Genomic DNA, 14,973 nt, shown 5'->3' on the forward strand with positions numbered 1-14,973 from the left:
TTGCTGTGGCTTACTCTTACAATTGTGTGTGCATGAGACCTGCTACAGAGGAGCCTGACACAGGCCCAACCACTTACAAATGGGTCTGCAGCTCAAAGACCTTGCCTGTGCATAACATAAAAGCTGTCCAATCAATAATTGTTCAATGCATTAAAGAGAAAAATCTCCAACTTCTTCATGAGAAGATTTTAAAAAGACTTTGGAAAATAAGTATTTTGATTAATATTCTCGCCTCGATACAGACAACATGGTTTCAGATTCCTTTGGGCAATGCCACACGGTGAACTGCAAAGCTAGGGTGTGGGATTGTGCCTTCGGTGTGCCATGCAATAAGCTCTTGATTCCTGCTGTACTTATGCATGTTCTCAGGAAATAAATGAAGGGGGAAGTCAAACCAGACTCTTTTCTTCAGGAACTGTTAAACAATATGGGCAAAATAAAGAATGGGCACTGAAACACTGTCAAACAGGACAAAGGCACATTGGCTTTTGTTCGACATCCTCATTTTTTATTTGGAAAAGGGCGCTGTTCAGTCCATTTTACTTTCAGTCTGTTCACTGCTCTCTCTGTCTCGTCTCTTACTTGGCCTCCATCTCTGTGCTTGTTCACTAACAATTTTCCTTCAATGCAAAATGTTTCCGTGTCTCCTTCTCTTAATGCTCTATTTTAATGCCAGGAGCCTAAAGCACTAGTGCTTCCTCATGCAGCTCTGCATGGCAGTTGGCGAAGGAGTGACCCGCTCCATATTAACACCAAATGTAAGACAAACCCAACCAGGTCTGAGCACACTGATTTGTTCTGGAACATGGCGAGTAGCAGTTGCCCGTTTCTTCACATTAAAATTCAGAATAGAAGATGAAAATTTCCCAAATGGCAGTTCTTATCACAGAGAACTGCATAGTGGACACATTCTGCTTCCCCAGCGTCGATGTACAAGGGAGAAGCATTAGTAATGTCCTGGAGAGAGGTTAATCCCTTTGTAAGAGGACGGGAGGGAGAAATGAATCAACAGTACAAATCCAAAAACCACGCTAAGCCAGGCTGCCTCCAGTTCCCTTTCATGTTGGTTTGCGTAAAATTCCCCCTAACCTCAGGCACCAGCCTCACTAAGGCAGTGTGGCCACCAGGATGCTGAAGTTATTTCTAGTGGCTTGCAACCTCCTTTAGCTTTGCTTAGATATGTGATGAGAAATGCTCCTCTAATGCCCTAGTGGAACAATAAATTGTGCAGTGAGATCTGAGCTAGCCTGCTTTCCCACGCTTTCACCCTGACTTTGATTTTTGAAGGCCTATATTGCATTCAAAATTTGGCATCAAATTAGTTTAATTCAAAATAAATAGAATGTAAATAACTGTACTTTAAATCTGAAATGGTCATATTTGGCTAACAGCTTGTCAAACATGTACATAATCTTGTTTATGATGTCTGTGTGTAATTAGCATAAATTATAGCTTAGAACAGAAAAGTAATTGGGAATCCACAATTAGCAAGATTTTTGTTAAACTAACATTTCATAAGGAGATACACAACCTAAGGGAAGACAGAAAAGTTTGAAGTAACTTACAGAGAGTTAAGTGATCTCAATCCCTGGAAAGCATCTGGTGCAATTTCAGAAATGTGATTGTTGCTCAAGTCACTGAAAAGAAAATCAACATCTTTAATAAATATTGATTTTCATCCAAAAAAACACTGGTGTTAGTAGCGACTGTTTATCCACTTTATGGATTCACAGTGTTTCATACAAGTAGCTAAGAATTTCTTCACCTTGTATTAAATAGACCTTACATCGGTTTCACATGTGAGACGTCTATCCAGCATGGGATGAGTCTGCCTGATATTGTGCTTGTGGCCAGAGTCAGGCATCATTACAGAAGGGAAAATAAAAATACAGTCTGCAACTCCTCTTGTCGTCATATATAAAAATTTAAGCTGCAAATTTGGAGTGAATCTTTATCATTGCTCTTCCGGTACACTGCTCCAACAAGATTGCAAATCAAAAATCCTGGCACTTGTTGCACCCAAAGTTTATGTCATTAACCACCCAGCCAGCGCAAATGAATGCATAAATATAAATTGTGCTTATTGACTGAATCGTAAAACCTTTGGTTGATAAATAAGGTCAGATTGCTCCATTTTGTTCTTTTCTAATCACAATGGCACCTTAAAGTGCTATTATTACTTGAAAATAAACATAATATCAACCTCAGCCCCTTTCTCATCATTACTGTGGCTGTGAATCAATCAGAATAGGCACAATTTCTCAAATAAAATACGTCACTATTCCCTTTTGAAAGTTTGCAGAACTTGTCTCTTTCAGAGTTATAGCAAAATGAGTAAACAAAAACAAAATGTAACTCATTTCTGCATACCTCGACACTGTTTTATCACCCCTTGTTCAATCCCTTCCGACCTATGTTCGTGACACTTCTCACGCTCTTAAACTTTTCGATGATTTTAAGTTCCCTGTCCCCCACCGCTTTATTTTCACCATGGATGTCCAGTCCTTATATACTTCCATCCCCCATCAGGAAGGTCTCAAAGCTCTACGCTTCTTTTTGGATTCCAGACCTAATCAGTTCCTCTCTACCACCACTCTGCTCCGTCTAGCAGAATTAGTCCTTACTCTTAATAATTTCTCCTTTGGCTCCTCCCACTTCCTCCAAACTAAAGGTGTAGCTATGGGCACCCGTATGGGTCCTAGCGATGCCTACCTTTTTGTTGGGTTTGTGGAGGAACAATCTATGTTCTGTGTCTATTCTGGTATCTGTCCCCCACTTTTCCTTCGCTACATCGACGACTGCATCGGTGCTGCTTCCTGAATGCAGGCAGAACTCGTTGACTTTATTAACTTTGCCTCCAACTTTCACCCTGCCCTCAAGTTTACCTGGTCCATTTCCGACACCTCCCTCCCCTTTCTAGATCTTTCTGTCTCTGTCTCTGGAGACAGCTTATTCACTGATGTCTACTATAAGCCTACTGACTCTCACAGTTATCTGGACTATTCCTCTTCTCACCCTGTCTCTTGCAAAAACGCCATCCCCTTCTCGCAATTCCTCCGTCTCCGCCGCATCTGCTCTCAGGATGAGGCTTTTCATTCTAGGACGAGGGAGATGTCTTCCTTTTTTAAAGAAAGGGGCTTCCCTTCCTCCACTATCAACTCTGCTCTTAAACGCATCTCCCCCATTTCACGTACATCTGCTCTCACTCCATCCTCCCGCCACCCCACTGGGAATAGGGTTCCCCTGGTCCTCACCTACCACCCCACCAGCCTCCGGGTCCAACATATTATTCTCCGTAACTTCCGCCACCTCCAACGGGATCCCACCACTAAGCACATCTTTCCCTCCCCGCCTCTCTCTGCATTCCACAGGGATCGCTCCCTACACAACTCCCTTGTCCATTCGTCCCCCCCATCCCTCCCCACTGATCTCCCTCCTGGCACTTATCCGTGTAAGCGGGACAAGTGCTACACATGCCCTTACACTTCCTCCCTTACCACCATTCAGGGCCCCAAACAGTCCTTCCAGGTGAGGCAACACTTCACCTGTGAGTCGACTGGGGTGATATACTGCGTCCGGTACTCCCGATGTGGCCTTTTATATATTGGCGAGACCCGACGCAGACTGGTAGACCGTTTTGCTGAACATCTACGCTCTGTCCGCCAGAGAAAGCAGGATCTCCCAGTGGCCACACATTTTAATTCCACATCCCATTCCCATTCTGACATATCTATCCACGGCCTCCTCTACTGTAAAGATGAAGCCACACTCAGGTTGGAGGAACAACACCTTCTATTCCGTCTGGGTAGCCTCCAACCTGATGGCATGAACATCGACTTCTCTAACTTCCGCTAAGGCCCCACCTCCCCCTTGTACCCCATCTGTTACTCACTTTTATGCACACATTCTTTCTCTCACTCTCCTTTTTCTCCCTCTGTCCCTCTGAATATACCTCTTGCCCATCCTCTGGGTCCCCCCCACCCTTGTCTTTCTTCCCAAACCTCCTGTCCCATGATCCTCTCGTATCCCCTTTTGCCTATCACCCGTCCAGCTCTTGGCTCCATCCCTCCCCCTCCTGTCTTCTCCTATCATTTTGGATCTCCCCCTCCCTCTCCAACTTTCAAATCCCTTACTCACTCTTCCTTCAGTTAGTCCTGACGAAGGGTCTCGGCCTGAAACGTCGACTGCACCTCTTCCTACAGATGCTGCCTGGCCTGCTGCGTTCACCAGCAACTTTGATGTGTGTTGCTTAACAAATTGTAATGACTTTTTATATAAAAGGTGACTGTTTTCATCATAGTTCACTGAACTGAATAGGACACTTCTGAATAAGTGTAAAAAATCTCTTTGGTAGTATTAATAGAAGTATATAAGCACTAACAAAAACAATTCTTCATTGAATATTCCAGATGTCAGCGTATGTTTTAGTTAATAGGCAAGACATTGTTTTATCTGAAAAGAGTAAATCTTCATTTTGTGCAATAGTATTCAACTTTGTGTGGTATGTTGACCTGAGTTCAACAGAATTAAGTTTCAGGAGAGATATAAATTAGCAGCTAATTCACTAACATTACCCTGAATAACTTCTCTTTTGACTCCTCACACGTTCTATGTCAAAACCACAGCCATGAGTGTTTACATGAACTCCAGCTGCTCCTGTCTTTTTGATGGCTATGTGGATCAGTCCTTATTCCAACGCTTCATTGCCACCCCCTCCCCAAATCTGTTTCGGCTATGTCAACTGCAGCACAAATGCTGCTTCCTGTACTCATGCACACAAATTTATCACTTTCATTACTAACTTCCACCCTCTCCTCCAATTCAACTGGGCCTTTTTTCAGCACTTTTCTCTCGTTTCTGGGTAAGTCCATCTTCATCTCAGGAAACAAACCCGTCATTGGTATTTGTTATGAACTCACCGACTCCCCAAGTTACACCTCAACCCGCCCTGCCTCTTGTGAGGATCCCCTTCTGTCAGTTTCTCCATCTCCACCCCATTTACCACTGTAGAGGTGTATTAAGTCAGAAGGGACTCAGTCTTTCTCCTGGGGTTGGGGAACGAAGAACTAGAGGGCATAAGTTAAAGGTAAGGGGGTAAAGATTTAATAGGAACTTGAGGAGTGACATTTTAATACAAAATATAGTGTCTATGTGGAGTGAGCTGCCCGAAGAAGTGGTTGTGGCAGGTACAACAACTTCTAAAAGACAGTTGGGCAGGTACAGTATACGGATTACAAAGGATTCGAAGGTTATGGACCTAATGCTGGAAAATGGGATTAGTTTGTATGGGATATCTTGGTCACCACAAAGGCCGTTTCTGTGCTGTGAATCCCTTAGGTTCTCTCATCCTTTTAATTCCACAGCATACCTGGGTCCTTCTGTTCTTTTTGTTCCCTTTTGGTCTGATCCCACCTATCAACCCCAACCTCTGTCTCCTGACTACATCCCTCCAACTCACCTTCCCGTCCTAGCTCCCTCTGTCCTTCGTCCCTCTCACTCCACCTACCTACTGACTCCAGCTGCTATCAAGATGGGGTATTCCGTACCAGGACATCTGAAATGTCCTTTTAGGAGAAACATGGCTCCCCCCACCCCAACTTGTAGTTGATGGAGCACTCACATGTATTTTCTCCATTTGCCAGTCTCCACCTCTCATGCACTCTCCTTTCAAACAGAACAGAACTTTCCCTAGTTCCTCACCATTCACCATATAAAACTAGGCATTGTATCCAGCACCTTGTTCCTTGTCACTTCCATCAGCTGCAATAAAACCTCACTAGTTACATCTTCCCCTCCTCTGTCCTTTCTGCTTTCCATAGGGATCACTTTCTCTATGTCTGCCTGGTTTGCTCGTTCCTTCCCACCTACTATTCTCACTCCTTAACACTACACCTGCATTGCAGAAAATGCAACACCTGACCTTATACCCCCTCCCTCATTACCAACCAGAGAACTGAAAGGCCCTTACAGGTGAAACAATGATTCACGTTCTCTAAGCGCATCTACTGCTTTCCACTACAACAGCGAGAGAAAGAACAGATTAGGTAAATGTTTTGCCAAACACCTATCAACCTGAGCTCCCAGTTGCATGTCATTTCAATTCCCCTTCCTACTCCCACACTGACGTATCTGTTCTTGGCTTTCTCCATGGTCAAGGCGGGACCAAATGCAAACTTGAAGAGCAAAACCTCAGAATCTGTCTGGGTAGTCTGCAACCCAACAACGAACTTTCCAACTTTTGGAAACCCTCATTCTCTGTGTACCTCCCCCCCCCCCACCCCCAACCACCTCTCTTTCACCAGTCCCTTAGGTTCTCTCATCCTTTTAATTCCACAGCATACCTGGGTCCTTCTATTCTTTTTGTTCCCTTTTGGTCTGATCCCACCTATCAACCCCAACCTCTGTCTCCTGACTACATCCCTCCAACTCACCTTCCCGTCCTGGCTCCCTCTGTCCTTCGTCCCTCTCACTCCACCTACCTACTTCCAGCCCTTGCTGCATTCCCACCCCAACCCCACTCACCTCACATTTTACTGGCTATCATCCCTCCTTCGTCTCAGTCACCACCTAAAACATTGACCATTCCTTTCCCTGCCTGGCTTACTGAGTTCTTCGCAGATGGTTTTCTGCTCATTAACATCCTTATTATACTACCTTCCTGAAGCAATTTGTTTAAAGGACAAGCAGATGCTGAGCAATGAGCTTGCAGACAGTATGGTAGCTGACATCAGTCAGAGCAGAATGTCTGTGCTACAAAGTTTCAAAATAATTTTATTATCAAAGTACATATCTGTCACCATATACAACCCTGAGATTCACTGTCTTGCGGGCATTCTCAATAAGCCCATAGAATAAGAACCAGAACAGATGCAATGAGAGACTGCACCAAATTGTGTGTTCAACCAGGGTGCAAAAGATAACAAACTGTGTAAACAGAAAAATAAAGAAATAATAATTAATAACTAAATAAATAAACAATAAATTTCAAGAACATAAGATTAAGAACTCTTGAAAGTGAGTCCATGGTATCGGAAACATTACAATGATGGGGCAAGTGAAGTTGACTGAAGTTATCCCCTTTGGTTCAAGAGCCTGATGGCTGTGGGGTAGTAACTGTTCCTGAAACTGGTGGTGTGAGTCCTGAGGCTCCTGTATGTTCTTCCTGATAGCAGCAGTGAGGTCCCTGATGGTGGAAGCTGCTTTCGTGCAACAGCGTTTTATGTAGATGTGCTTAATGGTGGGGAGGGTTTTTCCTATGATGGACAGGAACATATCCATCACTTTTTGTAGGATTTTCCATTCAAGGGCATTGGTGTTTCCATACCAGGGTGTGATGCAGCCAGTCAATATACTCTCCACTGCACATCTATAGAAGTTTGTCAAAGTTTTACATGTCATGCTGAATCTCTGCAAAGTCCTAAACTAGTAGAGGGGCTGCCATGCTGGGTCCAAGACATGTCCTCCAAAATAACAATAAGGAATTTAAAGTTGTTGACCCTCTCCACTTCTGATCCTCTGACGAGGACTGGCTCATGGACCTCGAGTTTCCTTCTCCTGAAGTCAATAATCACCTACTTGGTCTTGCCAACGTTGCATGAGAGGTTGTTGCTGTGGCACCACTCAACCTTATTTTCAATTTCCCTTCTATATGCTGATTCGTCACAACCTTTGGTTTGGCCTCCACAATCTCTATCAGCAAACTTGAAAATGCCACTGAAGCTGCGCATAGCTGCACAGTCATACATGTAAAGCAAGTAGAGCGGGGCGGGGGGGCGGCAAAGCACAAGGCCTCGTGGTGCACCTGTGCTGATGGAGATTGTGGAGGCAATGTTGCCTATCCAAACTGACTGGGGTCTGCAAGTGAGGAAATTGAGGATCCAATTGCACAAGAAGGTATTGAGGCCTAGGTCTTGGAACTTATTGATTAATTCTGAGGGAATGATGGTATTGAATGTAGAAGGAATCAGTATGAATAGACTGGGAGTGGTTTTCTGATCTGTAACATCTGCTAGGAGATCTGAGGTAGCATCTGCTGCTATTGCTTCTGAGACAAATGACTCCAATATACCCACAGAGACAGGTGGGGACAAGGGCTGAATGGGGACAGGAAAGTAGTGAATGGGATGTGGCTGTGTTGCTGCAGGCTGCTTGACAAGTTGAGGCACACTGGATGCAAGGCTAAGGTGAATATACTTGACAAGGATTAGATAGAGAGATTGTGATTAGCAGGTCAACATCAAGGACATCAGACTGAGAAGGTGATGGTGAAGCATTCAGCCTCCTCCTGGCTCCTCACCTGTGCTCAAAAACAACTTAACAACTAACTTGTGCTTTCCAAGTCACAGGAAATACCGCCCAGGGGTAATGAACTAAAAGTCAAAGAAAATTTCATCTTTTTTAATTTACTGGCCTGCCCCTTGAGAACAAACTAATTGCTCACTATCATAGCCCCTTCCCATCCAACACCATCTGAAGCTGAGAATTTAGGTGCAGAGGGTTTTTACATTTTTTTTTGAAATTTTCAGCCCACCATCCTGCAGGAAGGGAGGGATGGAGGGGTTAAGCTTCCACTTCATAAAGACTGGGTTGTATTTGCTGGGCCATTGGCATCCACAGAACAATTCTGGGGCTGAATTAGCAAAATTCTTTAGACAAAGAAAGAAGCTGTAAGATTGGGTGGTCTGTAGAGAAATTTTGGATAGCATCTGTTCCATCATACATTTTCAAGAAGGAAACATTATAAAATGCTTTATAATCTGAAAAGCTCATTCACTGATTTGAGCCATATCCTGCCATCACAGCCCACAATTTGTTATGTTCTTAGTTTTAGTTATGGGACACACGTTGAACAATCATCTTAAGATTTTTTTCCTGCTACTTACATTCTTCGCAATCTCTTATAGGGTGAGAAGGCTCCAGGGGGGATAGACTTGATTGAGTTTTGTTCCAGACGTCTGTGGAGAAAAGACCATTTGTTATTGAAAACACCTCATTGAAACACCAACAAGGTGCACTACACTACAGCTTTCAAGAAAATATTAATATTTTAATTCTAGAATAGATGATCATACATTATATTATCTTTGAGTATGTTTGTAGGCTTTATCTGTGTCCTTTAAAGGCTTATATACAACATACCTAAAGTTTATGTCTTAACAAGCATGCTGCCACAAGAGCTACGAGTTCAGTACCATCAAAGTTGTATGTATTACACCTAAAGTGATTTTTATATTTAACCTATTTCTGCATGGTCTCAAGAATGGCATAGTGCAGAATTATGATTCCTAGTGAGATTTCACTCTGGGCTATCTTAAATGATGAAAGCTGGAATCTTGCTTTGTAGGCTATCATTAAACTGTGTAGCCTCCATTTGTACAACTAAGTGGTTTCTGGCTGTGCAGTCTTTTTTCTTTTTGATAGCTGTACTCTTTACAGTCTATCCTCAGGTTAGGAACATACAACTAACAGACACAAGCTACATACAAGGTAGCTCCCAAAATATTAAGTTCAAAAAATCTGACATAATTTAATCCTATAAATGGCACGACTAGTTTCTGCATTCTCTTCACTTTTAGAAATTGTTATTTTCTTGACAGTCTTCCATGCTTTTGATGCCATCCATTCCAATACTGTGGAGATATGGTTACATTATAAAATGATTTTGTGTATTTTATGATTTATGGACGAAAATCAACTTTTCAGTATCAGTAAAAATGGAACCTATTTGCTACCTGAGAACGTCAAATGAAATGATGCAACGCTGTAGAGAGATGAATTCAACAAGTACGACGTAACAGTAGTCAGCTAACATTTCACCCATAAGCCTCATTCTCACTTTGGGGTTACTGACCTGTTTCAATTGCAGATTTGTTCCCTGTCAACACATGCACCCACACACCTCACCCACCAGCCAGCTTTCAGTAAAACAGGAACCACAGCAAAAACTCAATGCTCTTTAGATTGCCATCCTGTTATAAATATGACCAGTTGCACCAGAAACATTAGATAACAAGGTATGTACGCATTTGTTGAACAGAATTTCAAAACTGTAAATTGGAATGCATCCATTTAAAAAAGGAGACAGGTCTTGCTGTCAGTCAACGTGTTCTTAGCTGAGAAGCAAAAACCAAACTGCTGGAGGAACTTTGCAGGTCAAGCAGCATCCGTGGAAGCAAAGGGATATTTTACGTCAAGATCCTGAATTTGAGGGGATATTGCTAATATAAGGAAATGAGGGGTAGGAGTAATATAAGGAGCTGGCAAGCTGGCCTCAAGTAGTTTCTTTAATAAATGTGAATCACATATTGCAGGACCATTTATGGAACTCTTCAGTTAGACTTATTTACATGTCACAACAATGTAAAATAGCTTGTGGTGATTAATGAGTCTAAAGTGATAAAAGAGAGGAGTGAGGCAGAAGTGAGCAAGTGGTAGTTCCCTAAGGGTAAGGGGGAGTTGATAGGCAGATGAGGGAAAGAAACAGCAACAACGGCTGAGAGGGGACTGATGGAGGCAACAAGAAGTTGCAGTTCCTGGATTTTGATAAGAAAACGAAGTGATGAGTTAAACGAGACAAAGATAAGGAAGAGATTCCTGGGCAGATGGGGGCAGTGAGAGGAGAGTAAGGCAAATGGCACTAAGTGGGAAGAGGGTGTGGATGACTAGCAGATGGGGAGGGGAAGAAACTGGTTAATAGGGAGCTGGCTGGGGGAGAAAGAGGAACTTGGTAGAAGGCGGGGGGGGAGGGGGATGAATCAAGAGGACCTGGGTTGATCAGATGAAAAAAGAAATGAACAGAGTGCGCATGAGTTACTTGAAACTGAGAATCCAATTCAGCTCTGAAGAAGGGTCTCAAACTTCAACCATCTATTCATTTCCATAGATGCTGCCTGACCTGCTGAATTTCTCCAAAAGTTTGTGTGGGTTGCTTTGGATTTCCAGCATCTGCAGACTTTCTCGTGTTTATTCATTTTTCATGCTGTTTGGCTGTAGACTACTCAGATGGAATAGAAGGTGCTATTCTTGATGGATGGCATATTCTCCTCACTGACAATCAACGAAGGAGCACCCCAAGAATGCGTACTTAGCTCACGGGTCTATGTTCTCTACACTTTTAACCATGAGGCTAAGCACAGCTCAGATGCCATCTATAAATACACAGATGACACTACAGTTGTTGGTAAAATCTCAGATGGTGATGAAGAGGTGAGCAGGAGTGAGAAAGATCAGCTGGTTCAGTTGTGTCTCACTCAACATCAGCAACACCATGGAATTGACTGTGGATTATAGGATGGAGAAGTTAGGAGAACACACACTGATCTTCATTGAAGAGTCAGTGGGCAGGGGGAGCAGCTTAACATTCCAGAGGATCTATCCTGAGCCCAGAACATGGATGCCATCACAAAGAAGGCACACCACCAGCTCTACTTCATTTGAATTTTGAGGAAATTTTATAAGTCTCTAAAGACCCTTGAAAATTTTTATAAATGCACATGATAGTGTATTCCAACTGGCTGCATCACAGCCTGGGAGGGGGGCTCCAATTCACAGGATCACAAGAGGCAGCAAAGGGTTGTAAACTCAGCCTCCTCCATTACAGACACAACCCTCCCCGACACTGAAGACATCTTCACGAGGTGGCTCTCATGATCTGAGACATGCTCTCTTCTCACTACTATGGGGAAGGAGATACCGATGCCTGAAGATCCATACTCAAAGGCCTACACTCAACAATACAAAACAGCTTCTTCCCCCACTCCCCAACATCAGATTTCTGAATGGTCCATGAACACTACCTCATCATTCCTCTTTTCCTGCATTATTTATTTATTTAGTAATTTTTTTTTATGCCTTTGCACTGTGTGTTGCTGGGAATCAGCAGGTTTATTAGCATCATATAAACAAGTGATAGTAAACCTGATTCTCATTCTTGTTTGCTTTCAGCCTCACCCCAGTAGTTGAGATCAGATAAGTTGGCGTGAGAATGGGAAAGGAGGTGAAAAAAGTTTGCAACTGAGAGCTCGTGATAGGCTTTGTGACCAGAGGGCAGGTGCTCAGCAAAGCTCTTGTGATCAGGGGTTCATCTCAACCCTACCCACACAGCAGATATAAAAGTGTAAGCACACAGGGCCTTTCCAGGTAGCGTTGAGCCAGCTGTGTCTGCAGGCTCTTTTTTTTCCCAATGTTTACTATGTTTTTTAAAGAAATTAAAGTCTTTTTCTTAGACTGCTACTTATGTTGTTGCTAGCAGGGAACAGGGGTTCACATCTTATGTCTGGTGTGAGTTAATGATTCCCTATGGCTAGGCCACAGTCCAGAGATCTCACTACCATCACTGCTTTGCTGCCATCACCGGGGATTCGGTGCCCTGAACACTAAAAGCTGGACCAAAGCTGAATGACGCCCCCCCCCCCACTCGGTATGGGCAGACTTTCCCCGACAGTGTGATCAACTAGGCTGCTATTCTCAGTGGCTTCTTATGTTCCTGTATACTGAAGTGCCAAACCAAAACATGGCAACCAGTTAGGACACTTTCAACAGAACATCTGTAGAAGTTTGAAAGGGAGTTTGATGATAAGTTGAACCTTCTTAACCTGCTAAGAAAGTTCAAAGTAAATTTAAATTTGTTATCAGAGTACATATGTCACCAGATACAACCGTAAGGTTTATTTTCTTGTGGGCATACTCACTAAATCTATGGAATAATAACGATAACAGAATCAATGAAAGACTACCCAATTACAGCGCTTAGCCAGAGTGCAAACAATGGACTGTACAAATAGAAAAGAAGAAACAATAATAATAATAGTAAATAAATAAATATCGAGAACATGAGATGAAGAGTCCTTGAAAGTGAGTCCATGGGTGGCGGGAACATTTCAATGATGAAGCAAGTGAAGTTGAGTGAAGTTATCCCCTTTGGTTCAAGAGCCTGATTGGTGAGGGGTAATAACAATTTCTGAACCTGGTGGGGCAAGTCCTGAAGCTCTTGTACCTTCTTCCTGAAGGCAACAATGAGAACAGAGCATGTCCAGGGTAGTAGAAGTCCCTGATGATAGATGGAAGTAAAGGTGCTGGGAGAATTTCCGTATGATTGCATCTACATACTATGACCAGGTTAGGTAATCTGATATAACAACTTCCAGGAATTTAAAGCTGCTGACTCTCTCCACCACTGATCTCCCATGTTTATCCTCCTTTCCCTCCCCAAAGTCAACAATCAGATCTTCAGATTTTCTGATATTGAGCAAAAGGTTGTGGCTTTGTCACCACTCAACCAGCTGATCTACATTGCTCCAGTAAGCTGAGCAAACAGAGAATGCATTCCACCGGCAAATGCTAGTTAGGTAGATTGCTTTGCACCAAGGACTTCTCCAACCTTGAGAAGAGTGCCAACAGGAAATTTCATAGTTTCTGCATTCAGTTCATTTTTATGGGTCACATTTAAACTTAATTTCTATGATCATGCATAACATCTGGGAAACATTAGACCCAAGTGATATTAGTCGGTTTTCTGCAATCCAGTAAATCACTGTAAACAAATTTAATAATTTGCCACTGATTGATTTCACTGCCTGTCTGAAATTTGGAATGAACTATGTTATGCTGTCAAAACAGTTTTCCAGGGTTGGTCTTAAATGGCTACCTAGTACAGGCACCGCTAGTTGAAACAAAACACTGTTTTTTTGAAAATATAACACCTGCTTTACAGAGAATGGATGAGACTAAGTGGCAGAATATAGAATTAAGATAGCAGGGGCAGCAAAGCTCATTACTTTAACTTTCCCTTGGCTGTGAGCTGACTACTGATAATGAGGCAACTCATCCTACCAAATTCCACTATGAGAATTCTGCGTCTCCTCTTGGCCTCTGTGAAATCTCAAAACAGGGACTAATCACGCAGCAAATCACTGGTATTCAGCGTTAACCTGGCCTGGAACTGACCAGATAAATTATCTCCCAGCTCATCTGAAAAATTGGGTTGCACAATATTAAACTGCTTTCAATGTTGATTTTCCCTGTAACATATTGATACAATGCAATAAATTTGTCTCAAGGAATTAATAACATTCACTGGCTGTATTTGGATGTAAATATCGATACATAATTAAAGAGAAGCTACTTTGTAACTTTAACAGAGATAGACAGGAGAACAGTATTTTGGAAATTATACTTGGTTTGTTTTACTGCACATCTTATTTTTCAATAACCTCAGCCTTTTAACTATCTCCTGCATTGTACGTAAAAGTGCGCGTGTACCCACTCCCGCATTGTTTACTTTCATTTCTGCTGAAGGATTTCATTTGCCATCTTAATTTGTTAATACTCTACTTAGATTTTGACTGACCCTGCCAAATGTATTTTCATCTTACACTGAAGGCTCCATGTGTGATTACTACAATCCAACAAGTGAGAATGGCTCACTTGACAAGAGATGTGGATAACAGGAAGCATACAATAGTTTTGACAGAGTAGATGGAGAGAAGCTATATCCACTGGTAGGGGGCACAACTTGAAGGTAATTGCCAAAAAAAAAGCTTGTGGGAGGATGTTGAGAATTTGTTCAGCACAGCAAGTCACCATGATCTGGAATGCACAGACTGAAAAGGTGGCGGGATATGATTCAACAACAAACTCTAAAGGGAAATGGATAAAACATCAAAAGAAAAAACTGCAGAGATATTGTGAAAAGCCGGGTGTGGGGCTAACAAACAAATTTTTCAAAGACCTGACAAAGACTCGTCGGACCAAATGGCCACATTCCATTTCGATATTCTATAATTCAATATGAGAGAGGGCTACGGATGACGGAAATTGTGAGAACATGGTAGATTACTGTAAACAGAGCAGGGCAGAATAGTGACAAGAAAACATCTGAGATATTGCAATTGCTTCAATACCATTAACTTGAAAAGGTAGATGTCACAGACACTTGAAATTTTACATTGTGATAAATGGATTCCACTCTGAAGG

General features: G+C 42.5%; 1 protein-coding gene across 2 annotated transcripts in view; it reads right to left on the reverse strand.

The window, feature by feature from the left end:
- Nucleotides 1–14,973, reverse strand: part of slit2 (slit homolog 2 (Drosophila)) — a 463,208-nt gene that overhangs the window by 125,045 nt on the left and 323,190 nt on the right. The window contains exons 10-11 of one of the 2 annotated variants that reach the window (XM_063043380.1): nt 8,883–8,954; nt 1,566–1,637 (exon numbers count right to left, since the gene is read on the reverse strand). In XM_063043380.1, the coding sequence (XP_062899450.1) occupies nt 1,566–1,637; nt 8,883–8,954 (144 nt within the window). The remainder of the gene's footprint in view (nt 1–1,565; nt 1,638–8,882; nt 8,955–14,973) is intronic. The other variant, XM_063043381.1, reaches the window with a different exon arrangement.

This window comes from Mobula hypostoma, chromosome 3 (assembly GCF_963921235.1).
Source record: "Mobula hypostoma chromosome 3, sMobHyp1.1, whole genome shotgun sequence".
Lineage (NCBI taxonomy): Eukaryota > Metazoa > Chordata > Chondrichthyes > Myliobatiformes > Myliobatidae > Mobula > Mobula hypostoma.